Source organism: Panthera onca, chromosome F1, assembly GCF_046562875.1.
Source record: "Panthera onca isolate mPanOnc1 chromosome F1, mPanOnc1 haplotype 2, whole genome shotgun sequence".
Taxonomy (NCBI): Eukaryota; Metazoa; Chordata; class Mammalia; order Carnivora; family Felidae; genus Panthera; species Panthera onca.
Genome location: NC_138355.1, coordinates 59,901,550 through 59,915,336, shown reverse-complemented (window position 1 = coordinate 59,915,336; position 13,787 = coordinate 59,901,550). Strand labels below are relative to the sequence as shown.

The following is a 13,787-nucleotide window of genomic DNA, read 5'->3' as shown; positions in this document are numbered from 1 at the left end:
AATATTTATATATTGAAAGGATATGGGGAGAAGAAGGGCTGCCAATAAGCTGTATCTTCATTTACCTTAAATCAATGAAAAATAATGCTCAGATTGGTGACTCAACAGACCACGGGTCTCTCGATTTCACCACTTTGCCGCAGTACAGAGAGCAGGACAGCACACTAAGACCTCAGGGATGCAGTCAGCGGTTCGTAGGCTGTGGGAGAGGAGTGCCTATTGGAGTATAGGGAGAAGTTATTTAAAAAATTTTTTTAAATTTATCCTGGGGGAGAGAGAGCAGGTGCATTTAGTGTAGGGGCCGAGAGAGGGAGAGGGAATCTCAAGCAGGCTTCTCGCTGCCAGTGCAGAGCCCAGCATGGGGCTCCATCCCACGACATGGGGATCATGATCTGAGCTGAAATCAAGAGTTGGACACTTAACTGACTGAGCCACCCGTGCGCCCCGAGAGAGGTTATTTTAAAACTTAAATTTCAGGGGCACCTGGGTGGCTCAGTCAGTTAAGCGTCCGACTTCAGCTCAGGTCACCATCTCGCGGTCCGTGAGTTCGAGCCCCGCGACAGGCTCTGGGCTGACGGCTCAGAGGCTGGAGCCTGCTTCCGATTCTGTGTCTCCCTCTCTCTCTCTCTGACCCTCCCCCGTTCATGCTCTGTCTCTCTCTGTCTCAAAAATAACTAAAGGTTAAAAAAAAATTTTTTTTTAAAAAACCAAAACTTAAATTTCAATTTATTTGTCACACAGTCCACCCTTTGATTTCATTCTGGTAGTGTCAGGCCAAAGTTAGGCAGATTTTTATCACATAGTAAAAACATTTTGTATATTGAATCATGAATTTATTCATGAAGGTGGGACAGGTGTTCTCTTTCAGAATAGTCCAGCTTTGACAATTATTTGATCACTTCAATCCCTCAGTCCAGCAAATGGCCTGCTCAGGCTCTCCCTAAAAGTATTTCCTTTCCCAGGACTCTTCTTCAGGAACATCGTGTTTTTTGACCATTTGCAGGTCAAGTCGAGGCAATACCTGTATGTGAAAATTAGGGTAACTCCTGTTCCAATCTACACTGTATTTGAGTTTAGAACTTTCCAGCTGAGTATCTTCACGGACCATGTGAATACCCAGGTACCGCATCTGTGCCTGAGTCCACATAGGTTGAATCTTAGCAGCACATCTTTACTTCCTGGATCTCTCAGCTTCCTCCACCACCTGCTGCTCCCATCTCTCTCTCCCTGCCCCCAGGTGAATTTACATGGCCTTGGTTTTTCCTTTGCTACTCCAGACAAGCATGTGGGTGTCAGCAGTCTGTCTGCTTTTACCCTTAGAGCCTTGGGGAAACAAAAAGTTAACTCTTCCTTCGAAAAGGTTGGGGATTTCTGGACTACAGAGTAAAGGTTTGAAAGTGTTTTGTTTTTTGCTGTGTTGGGAGGGGTAGGATACAGAGCACAGATGCTCTCATCTTTTTGGTGGCCGTGTAAATTAACACCACCTCTATGGAATGCAGTGTAACAGTATGTAATAAAATGTTTAAAAATGTGATCCCCTTTGAGAATTTCTGTCTGTAAGAATTTTCCGTACTGATAGACGTACATAGGTGTCCGAAGACATATCAGAGATCTTTATCACAGCGTTACTGGTAGCGGCAAAGATGGGAAACAACCTAAATATCCATCAGAGGTCAAATCAGTTACGGTATGGCCGTCGTGGAATGTTCTGGGTGACTGAGAAGAACGTGGCACGTCTCTTTGATGTTTTTATGAAATAAACGAGTAAGACACACATCCTTTTACTTGGTGTGCTGTCATCTGTTGTACAACACCTCCTGAAGGCGGCGTAAGACACGGTTTCACTTGTTGCCTCTAGGAACTGACTGATGCCTGGAGATCTGGGCAGACTGGATACCTTTTGTACTGTCTGAATTTGTATGTGTCAAAAAGTTAATATTGAAATTTTGTAGTATTTTACGGCTTAGAGAAATAGGTGACACTTTTAATATTTTATGACATTGGTTTTACAGTCATTTAAAAATGACTTTTATCTGTTATATAAAAGTAAGCAGTTTGCATCTTTGAATGGAATCGAAAATGTAATGACCTGAAGTGACAGTGTCATTTCAGTGCATTTAGCTCACGTGTTGTTGCTCTTGTTTCGTCATTAGGTATTATGACTCTGTCCCCGTTTGATCAAATGAAGACTGCTTCCAATGTAGGTGGATTTAATGCAGCAATTAAAAACAGCCCACCTGCCATGTCTCAGTACATCACTGTCGGGTCCAATCCATTCACTGGCTTCTTCTATGCTTTAGAGGTAAGAGTTTTGTCACTGATCACGGGTAAGGCCTCTCTCGCTTTTTCACCTTGTCTGCAAATTGGATATTGTGAGTTAGCCTTAGAAAGATTAGGCAGTTTACATTTCTAAGTTTTCAATTTAAGCTAAAATTAGTCCCCACTGACTTCCTTCTAGATTCTTTAGGTGAACTGAAAAGGTACTAAAGTCAGCGTAAAACCAACACATTTCTCCATTTCGGCTCCCCCAACTTCCTGAACGGTTGATTTGTCTTTAAACACTGGTGCACTAATCAGCGTCTCAGGGTTACTTCTAGCCCACCAGAGACTGCAGTAAATCAGGAATTGTAAAGTTACCCGCTGTGGCGGATAGAAGTGGTGAAAATTGGTTCCTAAAAATAGGGGAAAGTTAGGTGCTGGACTTGGTGGCTCTTATTTCTCGCTTATAAAACAGCCTTCTTAGAATTGTCCAAACTATCTTTTTACTTTAATAAAAATATACATTAAAAAAAAAAAAAAAAAAAAAGAGGGACGGGAGCCAGTTGTGGGTAGACGGGAGATCCACAGCCTTGCTAGAATAATGCCATGTTAACGTCCTAGTTAAACTTCTTAAATTAAATTACAGTTTAAGGAGGCTAATCCTGAAGATAAAATGGACTGCTGGTGATTTTACTTTTAAACTGTAGAGTTAAAACTTCTGATTATATTCCTACTTCCTAAAATCATGTTTATTGCACTCTCTGAAAGATGCTATTTTTGATGGTCCAGGCTTTACAGCCTTTCAAACTCTTTAAAAGTAAGCCTTGTTTAGAAAGTATATTTTGGTTGTCAGCTATTCCCTGTTCTCTTTCAAATGTCTTGTTTTTCAGGGAAGCACGCAACCATTATTATCTCATGTTGCCCTGGCTGTTGCAAGTAAGCTCACTTCGGCTTTATTTAACGCTGCCAGGTAATTACGGAACGCTTGACTGCAAGATGATCTAATTTGTATCTCGCTTGGTTTTCACATCTGTTTTGATAATCTGCACATTAGAACGTTGGAAGCCCTGGTTTTATTCTAAATTCTCTTTCCGGTCAGTGGTTGGCTCGGTTGGAAAAGTAAGCACGAGGAAGAGGTGGTGCCGAAGCAGAAGCCGAAGGTGGAGCCCGCTGCCCCGTTAGCTGTAAGGCAAGTTGGCCGTGCTCGTCTCCCGTTGTGTGTTTGTGAAAACGTACCGTGAAATGTATGGCCTTTAAAAAAATTTTTTTTTTTTATGTTTTATTTATTTTTGAGAGAGAAAGGGAGAGAGCATGAGCAGGGCAGAGGGAGAGGGAGACACAGAATTCTAAGCAGGCTCCAGGCTCCGAGCTGTCAGCACAGAGCCCGATGTGGAGCTCGAACTCACAAACCATGAGATCGTCGCCTGAGCCGAAGTCGGATGTTTAACCGACTGAGCCGCCCAGGCGCCACGATGGTCTTATATCTATGAGTTTGGTTGATTTGTTGATCTCATGAGTTTGTGGACCTTCTGAAAGTCATTAATGTGAGACTTTTTCTGTCGGAATATAAACTCCACGAGGAAGGTGATTGTCGTGTGTTTTGTCCACAGCTGTCTCCCTGTCATACAGTAGGCGCTCAGTGTGTGTTTGTGGAGTGTGCTTTCTTGCAAACACCTAGAACCTTAGCTTAAGTTTTAGGAAAATTAGTTCTGTGATAGCTGTTGAGTTTTTTGTTAGGTTTATTTATTTATTTGAGAGAGAGAGAGAGCATGCCTGCATGGGGGAGGGACAGAGAGAGAGAGAGAGAGAGCAGCGCGTCTGTGCCGGCAGTGTGGAGCTTAACATGGGGCTCGATCCCACAAACTGTGAGATCATGATCTGAGTTGAAATCAAGAGTCAGATGCTCAACCACCTGAGCCACCCAGGCATCCCAGATAGTGGTTACAGTTTTTTAAAGAAAGTTTAGTTTGTCAATCAACTGTGTAAACTTAAAAAGTGCTTAGTAACTTCTTTAAAAAAAACAAAAACGAGGAGTCTGTGCATTCAGGCACTCTGAGGAATGCAGGCTTGTCCTTTTTTGTTGACTTCACTGGTGCTGTAGGATAGTGTATTTGTCAGATTGTGCAGGGAGAGGGCGTGATTTTTGCTTGATTTTGTTTTTAAATCGTTTGTGTTACCTAATATAAAATACTACCATGAAGGGAAACAGAATTCACCCCCCCCCCCTTGTAGATATTCTTTAACTAAAGAGATATAACGAACTGTTATTAAAATTTATTGAAGATTATCCTCTAAGGTTGTTTCATATTATTTTAAAATACTGTAACACCTCACATTTTCTAAATTCACTTAAGAATCAAGAAGTAAGCCAAGCTGCCCTCTGCCTGCCCACAGATGTAACAGAATTTGGACACTTTGTCTCAGGGGCTTTTCTCAAAGTGAGTGCACTTGGTCCTTTTGTAGTACCTCTTTACTTTTATCTTGCAGTTCTAGTAAGATTGGTTATAGACCAAGAACAGTTTAAAGGTAATTATTTAGGGGCACCTGAGTGGCTTAGGTGGTTGAGCATCTGACTTCAGCTCAGATCATGACCTCACAGCTTGTGAGTTCGAACCCTGCATTGGGCTTGGTGCTGACAGCTCAGAGCCTGGAGCTTGCTTCCGATTCTGTGTCTCCCTCTCTCTCTCTGCCCCTCACCTGTTTGTGCTCTGTTTCTCTCTCCTCAAAAATAAACATTAAAAAAATAATAATAATAAAAATATAGTTATTTAGAAGAGGGAGAGTTCTTCAGGCAGATTTGTTGGTGCCAGTAGGTTATGATATCTAGCAGAAAGTAGAGGTTAGAAATACAAACTTAAGGGGCACCTGGATGGCTCAGTCGGTTAAGCGTCCAGCTCTTGATTTTAGCCCAGGTCATGATCTCACGGTTCGTGAGTTCAAGCCCCTCATGGGACTCTATGCTGACAGATTGAGACCTGCTTGGGATATTCTCTCTCTCTCTCTCTCTCTCTCTCTCTCTCTCTCTCTCTCTCCCCCACCTCTCTCTCTCTCTCTCTCCCCCACCTCTCTCTCTCTCTCTCCCCCACCTCTCTCTCTCTCTCTCCCCCACCTCTCTCTCTCTCCCCCACCTCTCTCTCTCTCCCCCACCTCTCTCTCTCTCTCTCTCCCCCACCTCTCTCTCTCTCTCTCTCCCCCACCTCTCTCTCTCTCTCTCTCCCTCTCCCCCACCTCTCTCTCTCTCCCCCACCTCTCTCCCTCTCCCTGTCCCCCTCCCCCTTCCCTGCTTGAATGTTTGTATGCTCTCTCTCAAAATAAATATTTAAAAAAAATGAACTTAGGACAGATGAAATATGCTTGTATAGAAGCGTAGTATTCTAAAATTGGTCATGAGGGTACTGTTTCCTCTGATATAACACTTCATCAAGAAAAGATAGTTATACTTGATATTCTCAAAAAATATAAGATTATGGATACTTAGGTGGAAAATCTATGAAATAAAACTTACCTGTTTTTATTTTATAATGGAAGAAACTTCTTCTTATGCATTTTGTGTTGCAAAATGTCTGGTACGATTAGTTAATAAATTCACCATGAATCCGTGCAAAGTTTATATTTCTTTACCTAAAAGCAGATTTTGCCTATTTTATTTACACATTTCATTATTCTGTTAACTTTTTCTAGATTGGAATTTGATTTGAGCTTTTTATTTTCTTTTAAATATCAGATTTGGACTTCCAGATTCTAGACGCCATGGTGAAAGTATATGTCTGTCTCCATGTAACACGCTGGCAGCAGTAACGGATGATTTTGGCAGAGTTATTTTATTGGATGTAGCTAGAGGAATTGCAATACGCATGTGGAAAGGTACTTCCTTATAAAAATCTAGAAAAAAGTTAATTTGCTTTTTACCCCTATAGTTGAGCAGTATTCTCATCCTTCAGCTTCTAATTAACAACACTGCTTAATGCATTACGCGTATGCTTGCTTGCTTTCTTTTTTTTTTTTTTTAACAAGAACTCCCATCAGCCACACTTGATCCAGTCCAGTTGGTCTGTTAACTTTAAGTTTGATCAGTTTATACGCTTTTAATTTCTTCCTTATGTCCTTTTCAATTCTGTCCTTGTCAAATTTCTCAAGTCAGTTTCTTGCTCCTGTTATATTCATTCCACTTCACAAGGTCACGCTTAAGTCAAATGTTCTCTTCAAATCTAGAATGCTAAGTCTTTCAAACTAAAGACGGCAAAATAATTTTTGCTTATCTGACTTCCATATCCATATGCTGGGGTCAGTTTCTTGGTAAAATGTCAGTTAGGAGTTGTAGTTAGTTGCTAATAAACGACTCAAGTTCGGGATTGTAATGATATGCCCATGACAACCTCAGGAGCCCAGTCGCCTTTTATGTAGCTTCCCTACTCAAGGTTATTTCATGGTTCAAATGACTACTGGAGCTCCAATCTTCTTGTCTGAGTTCCATGAAGGAAGAAAGGAAGAGGAAGAACTTCCAACTGAGTCAGTCCACTTTGAAGATGATTCCCTGCCAGGCTTTTTCCACAGTGCATTAGTCAGGACTTAGTCACATAGTCATACCTAACTATAAGGGAGACTTGAAAATATCTAGGCACATTGTCAGCCTGAGAAAGGTAAAATCTCTTTGACCAAGGAAGAAGGGGAGAATGCATTGTTTTGGAATCCTTGGAATAGTAATATGTCAGTAATATGGTAGGAAATCCCAGCTGTGATGCAATGTGGTCTCTGCTTAGCAATGCGAGGAAAAATGGATTTGAGGAGATTAAAGTACTCTGGACAGATGGAGACCAGTATCACCTTCTTGCCAGAGAATTCCTGCAGTGTTTACCTGTTACATGTTTAAGTGTCTATAGAGGTAGGTTTCAGCGCCGCAGACACATCATTTCTTCTTAGTGTCTGTCTTCTGAAATAACATCAGGGGTGGTTCTCAGCAAGACTTTTCCGGAATATAGAAGACATAGGTGTCCCAGCGGGCCCACATCCACTACAGCGATGTTGTTGGAGGCATTGTGGCCTTCCCTTCTGCGGCTGGTGCTGTTCCCTCTATTTGGAAGAGAGGGGCCTGTGGCCGGTGGAAGGGGCCCCCCTGAGATGGAAGACTGTGTCGGCTGCCTCTTCTCAGAGGCAGGGGCTTCCTGCTGCCACCTGGCACCACATTCCACCCCCCCCCCCCCATCTGCATAGCACCACAGGACTTGAAAAGCACAAGATCAAGTTGATCTTTTTCTTACATTTTAATGGGACTTTTATTCAAATCCAAGCCTGGTAACCTCCCCCAGAGTTTTTAAAGGGAAAGAATTTTTTAAAGAGAAGGAGGGGAGAGAATGGGATCAGGGAAGGGACTCATGAAGCCTTAATGACAGCCGTTTTCTTTTTAAAGAAAAAAAGTGATCGGAAGCAAATTTAACAAAATTCTGGATTTAGTATGACTTGGTGATTGAGTCAGTATTTGTTACAATTATTATTATCTTTTCTGTTGAAGCCATTTCATAATAAAAAGGTAATGTGCTTTTATTAGCTCTTCTTAAACCCCTGGCTAAAATATCCCAGAGTGCATCAGAAAGCTATGGTTGAACCTAGATTCATTAACCTAATGAGCTGCCCTTTTCCTCTGTCTCAAAGGGTATCGAGATGCACAGATCGGTTGGATGCAAATCGTAGAGGACCTCCACGAAAGGGTACCAGAAAAGGCGGATTTTTCCCCCTTTGGAAATACTCAGGGTCCAAGTCGTGTAGCTCAGTTCCTTGTGATCTACGCACCCAGAAGGGGAATCTTGGAAGTGTGGGGCACACAGCAGGGGCCTAGGGTAGGAGCCTTCAACGTGGGAAAGCACTGCAGGTAAGCCGCAGACCCCGTCATTTTCCTGGTTACAAAAAGGAATGCTTTTGTTCAAGTAAAGCTTTTATTAAAGCTGCTTATTAGATTGCAAGTCGTTTGAGGATTGCAGTGTTCTCTATTATGGTTTTTCCCTGTGAGTGCCTGGTACATAATTAAGGATTAAGTATTTAATAACAACAACAAAAAATCTTAATGAAAAGGCCATGATATGCTACTGAATTTAATAAAGTGACCTGTGGTGTTGCCATTTGCCCCCATCCCTTACTTATGCTGTGGGGGCTCAAAAGGAGAGATTCCTTCAGATTCCCATGGTGATGATGTTAAGTGAGGTGAATGCTTTGTTTGCCATAGGCCTGTCGCTTAATTTTTCTAACACATTTTAACAAGGCGTCATTCTACCAGTCACCTCTGCTTTACTTGTGTTTTTGGTATCAGTTAGTGTTTATTTTACTTAGTGGTGCCCCCAAATCGAGACTAACGTAGGGGTCCCTAGCTATAATATAAGCACTTCTGGCATTTCTCCTTTCTCTAATATTCTTACCGTATTGGTATGTGATTTCCTCAGGCTTCTGTATCCTGGCTATAAAATAATGGGCTTAAATAATGTTACCAGTCAGAGCTGGCAGCCACAGACTTACCAGATCTGTCTTGTTGATCCAGTGTCTGGAAGTGTGAAAACAGTAAACGTTCCTTTCCATTTGGCACTGAGGTAAGATCAGGTATCCCTCTGCCAGCTTTTCCATCCTGTGTTTTGCTCTTGGTTTTGTAGTTCTTGTTTTGTTGTTGCTGTTTTTTTTCTCATTAGACAGAGATCTTTATTTTTTTTAACGTTTATTTATTATTGAGAGACAGAGAGACGCAGAGCGTGAGCAGGGGAGAGGTAGAGAGAGGGGGAGACACAGAATCCAAAGCAGGCTCCGGGCTCCAAGCTGTCAGCACAGAGCCCGACGTGGGGCTCGAACTCACGGACCGCGAAATCATGACCTGAGCTGGAGTCGGTCGCCCAACCAACTGAAGCACCCAGGCGCCCCTAGACAGAGATCTTTAAAGTTAAATAGGAAGAATATAAAGGAAAAGAGAGTTGGAGTGTGCCAGACTTAGAAGGAAAGCGATTTCATGTTCTGTAAGAATTTGTTGTGTTTATTGTTTTAGCGACAAGAAGTGTGAGCGAGCCAAGGACATGCACCTAGTGAAGAAACTGGCGACCCTGCTGAAAACAAAACCTCCCAATCTCGGTGGGTGTCCTTTAGTCAAAATAACAAAGCATGCTCTTTCATCATTTTCTAAATTAATAGCACATTATAAATGGAGCCATCGAAATAGTTCAGGGGCGCCTGGGTGGCTCTGTTGGGTAAGAGTCTGACTCTTGATTTCAGCTCCGGTCATGATCTCAGGGTCGTGGGATGGAGCCCTGGGTCGGCCTCTGCGCTGGTCGTGGAGCCTCCTTGAGTTTCTCTCTCCCTCTCCCTCTGCCCCTCCCCTACTGTTGTGTGCTCACTTGTGCTCTCTCTCTCTCTCAAAAAAAAGATTCATCTCTGAGCAGTTGCAATTCCTTAAAATAAGGTGAGCTGCAAGTAATCCTGCATATATTTTATTGGAATTGCTCTGTAAAGATGAAGCTTGCCACCTGGGAGATACTAACATTCATGTAAAGTAACAATGTGAGAGAAACCAGAAGTCCTTTAGACTGACTGATAGCTACAGATATATGCATTTTTCTTTCCACATAAAGTTTACCTTGTAATAATAGTGAAAAATTTAGTTTGGTTAATTTTCTCTTTGTAGATTTGGTTGAAACAGAAATAAAGGGACTACTTCTTGATATTAAGTATCCTGCAACGAAGAAACAAGTAAGTATGCATGTGAATTTTCCTGACGAGTGGCTGTAACCTATTTCTCTTAAGAAAGCCTTTGTTTTCCTCTTTCCCTCCAAACATGACAGGGTAACGTCTTCCTTTTCATGTTTTTATTCATGCAACCTTTTTATATTCATATATGGAAGTTGTGTTGTCTCTCTTTCTCCTTCTTTTTCTTTTAAAAATTAAGCAATACTACCATACACACGTATGCATGTTTTAAACATAGACGCACATATCTATACATAGCATCTATTCAGGTTAAAGAATAATAATAAACACTTATGTATGACCAGCCCCCTGAGGAAATAGAATGTTACCAGGAACTCTGACGAGCCTCCTGTCCCTCCTCAGTCCCCTCCCCCTCCCTAATGTGACCAGTGTTCGGAATTTCGTTTCTCTGCAGTTGATGGATGTACTGCATGTGCTCACATACTGTATGGATTCCACCCTGTGACTCTGCTTTCTTCACTCGCCTCCTGTCAGTGGGCATTTAGGTTGTTGCCGGTGTTTTGTTTTTTTGCCATTACCGTGATACTGTGATTATCCTTGTACTAGGATACTGTATCTTTGTTTCCTGGTGCCCGGTGTGCAAGAGTTGTGCAAGAGTTTTATACCTAAGAGGGGAATTGTAGGGCATGAGCTACGCTAGCTGTACGAGTTGATGAAAAATTGCTTCTCGAAGTCCTTGTGCTGCTAGTTCGCGTTCTCACGTGTGCTGTGTCAGAGGCCCTTGTCAGGCTTCTTGAGTTTTGCCAGGTTTGGGATTCTGCTGTGACGATTCACTGTGATTCCTGTCCTCGCACCCTCTTATCAAAACCCTCATAATGCTGCTTGAGTTTTGGCTGAGTTCTCACACGACGCTTCAATCCCCGTGGACATCTCTGAACTCCTAGTCTGCTTTTAATCAGAACCGGATAGCTAACGGCTCCTTGTTTTCTAATTACTTGATGTACATGGGTTATAGCTCACCAGTTTTTTTTTCCTTTTTACCTCGTTTAAGCCCTAGGGTCTTTACCAAAGATGTCTGTTTCATAATCCACAGCAACTAAAGTAATGCCGATGTGTGGGAGAATTTAGTGAATACTGATTTCTTATCCCCTCTTACTGTGGTAGTCATTTTGTTGAGACACTTCTTCTTGTTTTATTGTAAAACAGGCAAGTCCCTGTGACTTTTCATCCAGTTTCCATTCTGACAGGGCTAATTAGCTCTCATGTTCCTCAGGGCAGAGTCTTGGTTATGAAAGCTGACGTTCCTCTGACAAGGCGGGCACCCAGGAGAGGTAGTTCAGAGAATCTGTAGAAAGGGAGGGCTCTCACCCAAACAAGGCTTCTCATTTTGATACTGTCTTTTCTCTTACATCCTGGAACAACAAAACTGGGAACTTTAGCATATTACAGACTGTCATGTTGGCCTTTTTAAAAATTACTGCACTACTGAATTGTGCGTGAAACTATGAATTTTATTAAAAATGCTGGAAAAGCTGATAGTAAAAGTTGTGTATTGTTTTCAACACTAAGGGGGGAAAGGAAACCAGGTTAGGCTTGAGAAGACTGAACAAATAGGCAGCCAGCTGCCCCTCTGTGTAATAAATACCAGAACACAGGCGGTTACATTTCCTTGGGTGTTACCTTTCTCACCATGTAGTGAGGCGACTACATCATGGGCTTGACCAACCTCTTGAGCCACCCTCTGAGCCCATTTCTTTCCCACACACACACAGAGGGGGTTGTGGTACCATTTTTGTCTCATGCCATATTCTCAGCCTGCCTTTGAAACTATTTAATCTCATCGATAAAAAAGCCAATTTAACGTGGTAGTATGAAAGGATAAGTATGAGCTTCAGCCGCTGTGTCTACCCATTGGTGATTCTGATGGTTGCTTCTTTAGGCATAAAGGGAGATTTTGGAACTATGGTGAAGGCTCTAGAGCATCTACTGGGGGAGGGCAGGAGAGGTAGCTGGGGTGAGGTGGCGCCATATATATCTCCCATGGCCTGTAGGTTGACCTGGCCGTGCTCAAATGCAGTCATTAAGCAGTAATTAAGTTCTTGTCAGATTTTGTTATTGGCACATCAGCAACAGCCTCTGCTTTTCATTTATGCCCGTGGGGTATAGACTTACACTCTTCTTACTGGTGAATGGCTTTGTCTCGGTTTCTGTTTGTCTTGGCCGTTCTGTTAAACACCGGTTGCCTTCTGGTTGTCTCATTCTGAGTCCGGACTTTTTGTCATCCACCATATTGGGTATGCGATGAAATTCATTGATTATTACGTATGATGCAACCCTCATTCTCAGGTACGTATGCTAAAACATCTTACCAATGGAGCTTCCCTTGGGAATTTGGGGCAACGAAGGTGTAGGCATAAATACAAAACTTAAAAAACAAAATCATTACCTTTTAATTGTTGCAATTGCTCAATATCTTTCTTCTAGGCTTTGGAAAGCATTTTGGCAAGTGAACGTTTACCATTTTCCTGCCTTAGAAACATCACTCAGACTTTAATGGACACTTTAAAAAATCAAGGTAATAGGGTTTGTACTGATTGGAGGTTCTGGTCTCGCTTCAGATTTTACAATTCTGATTATAGAAAGCTGTTCCTGTTAAAGATACCATGATGTTACTTCAGCGTGGAAATAATACATATAAGACATGGCATTTGGAGACTTTTACTCCCTATTTAGTATATGCGCTGATCTTCCTCTGAGCTTTCTCTGAATATAAAAATATTTCTCTTTCAAATCTCTCTACTGGGGGAAGGACACCAGCATAGGATGGCGAGAAGTGATTATTCTGATACAGTTATACACATGTGAAAGCCATTGGCACGGGGAGGAGATGAGCTGGTGGTGTGCAAAAAACAGCCAGGTTCTCTTGCTGGCATTTTCTTCTGTTTACCTTTATGGGAGGAGAACAGTTTCTGCAGATGAAGAGTTCTTTAATTTTGTTTTGACAGGAAAAATGATAAAAAAATGTATGCTTTGAATTAATATTCTTTTAGTGTATAGAATCCACATTTTCTCATCCATTTCCCTCAGGAACAACTGAGGACTTCCCAAATCAGACTATGAGTAAATTATTAGTTCTGTTTTTGTTTGTTTTTGTTTTTTGCTGTTCAGAATTTGTCTGAAAAATAATTACATCTCTATCTGTAGGATTTTAACTCTGTACTCCAGCTAGCTAGGCCAGCAAAATTCAATTTATTCAGAATCCCTAACATCAATTAAATTGTAGTGTGCAATTTGCAGACTTCATCTAGTTGTGACTTTCTGCTTGTCATGTTAATTATATAAAGCCAGCTTTATATTTATATTTAAGCCAACGTAAAGTGGTTTAATTAGCAAATCATAGTATCCTCTTTCAACACTTTCAGCATCCTAATTTTGAGATTTGCTTTCTCCACACGTATTTAAAGCTGCCTTTTGGAAGATAGTGAACTTCTTTAGTGCATACAACTTGTTGGAAATGTCTGTTAAAAAGCGTGGTTTGCTTCTGAAGCTCCCCTGTCCCTCAAGGCTTTATCAAAATCTTAAAATTTATTAAATCAGAATTTATCTTGCACTGAGGTGAGAATAAACCAAACACCACTGTTGGAGCTCTGTAAAATCATCACTGGTTTCAAGTTCTACCCAGAACTGGGATTCCTAAAAATTTTTACCTATTTAATAAGTTTTATTGTGGCTATAACAACTCTTGGAGGTAAAGTGTCTGTCTTTTGAAATAATGGTTGTTTTATATTAGGTTATATCTAAATTACCACGCAGGAGGGGCGCCTGGGTGGCTTAGTCGGGTAAGCATCTGACTT

General features: G+C 41.6%; 1 protein-coding gene across 5 annotated transcripts in view; it reads left to right on the top strand.

Moving 5' to 3' along the window:
- The window catches only part of RAB3GAP2 (RAB3 GTPase activating non-catalytic protein subunit 2), a 103,425-nt gene that overhangs the window by 51,781 nt on the left and 37,857 nt on the right, over positions 1 to 13,787 (top strand). For all 5 annotated transcript variants that reach the window (XR_014136445.1, XM_081791927.1, XM_081791928.1 and 2 more), the window contains exons 10-18: positions 2,154 to 2,302; positions 3,150 to 3,229; positions 3,359 to 3,448; positions 5,984 to 6,123; positions 7,909 to 8,125; positions 8,691 to 8,834; positions 9,278 to 9,360; positions 9,911 to 9,975; positions 12,418 to 12,508. Coding sequence is in view for 4 of the 5 variants with exons in the window: in XM_081791927.1 (XP_081648053.1) it covers positions 2,154 to 2,302; positions 3,150 to 3,229; positions 3,359 to 3,448; positions 5,984 to 6,123; positions 7,909 to 8,125; positions 8,691 to 8,834; positions 9,278 to 9,360; positions 9,911 to 9,975; positions 12,418 to 12,508 (1,059 nt within the window). In the remaining variant the exon portion in view is untranslated. The remainder of the gene's footprint in view (positions 1 to 2,153; positions 2,303 to 3,149; positions 3,230 to 3,358; positions 3,449 to 5,983; positions 6,124 to 7,908; positions 8,126 to 8,690; positions 8,835 to 9,277; positions 9,361 to 9,910; positions 9,976 to 12,417; positions 12,509 to 13,787) is intronic.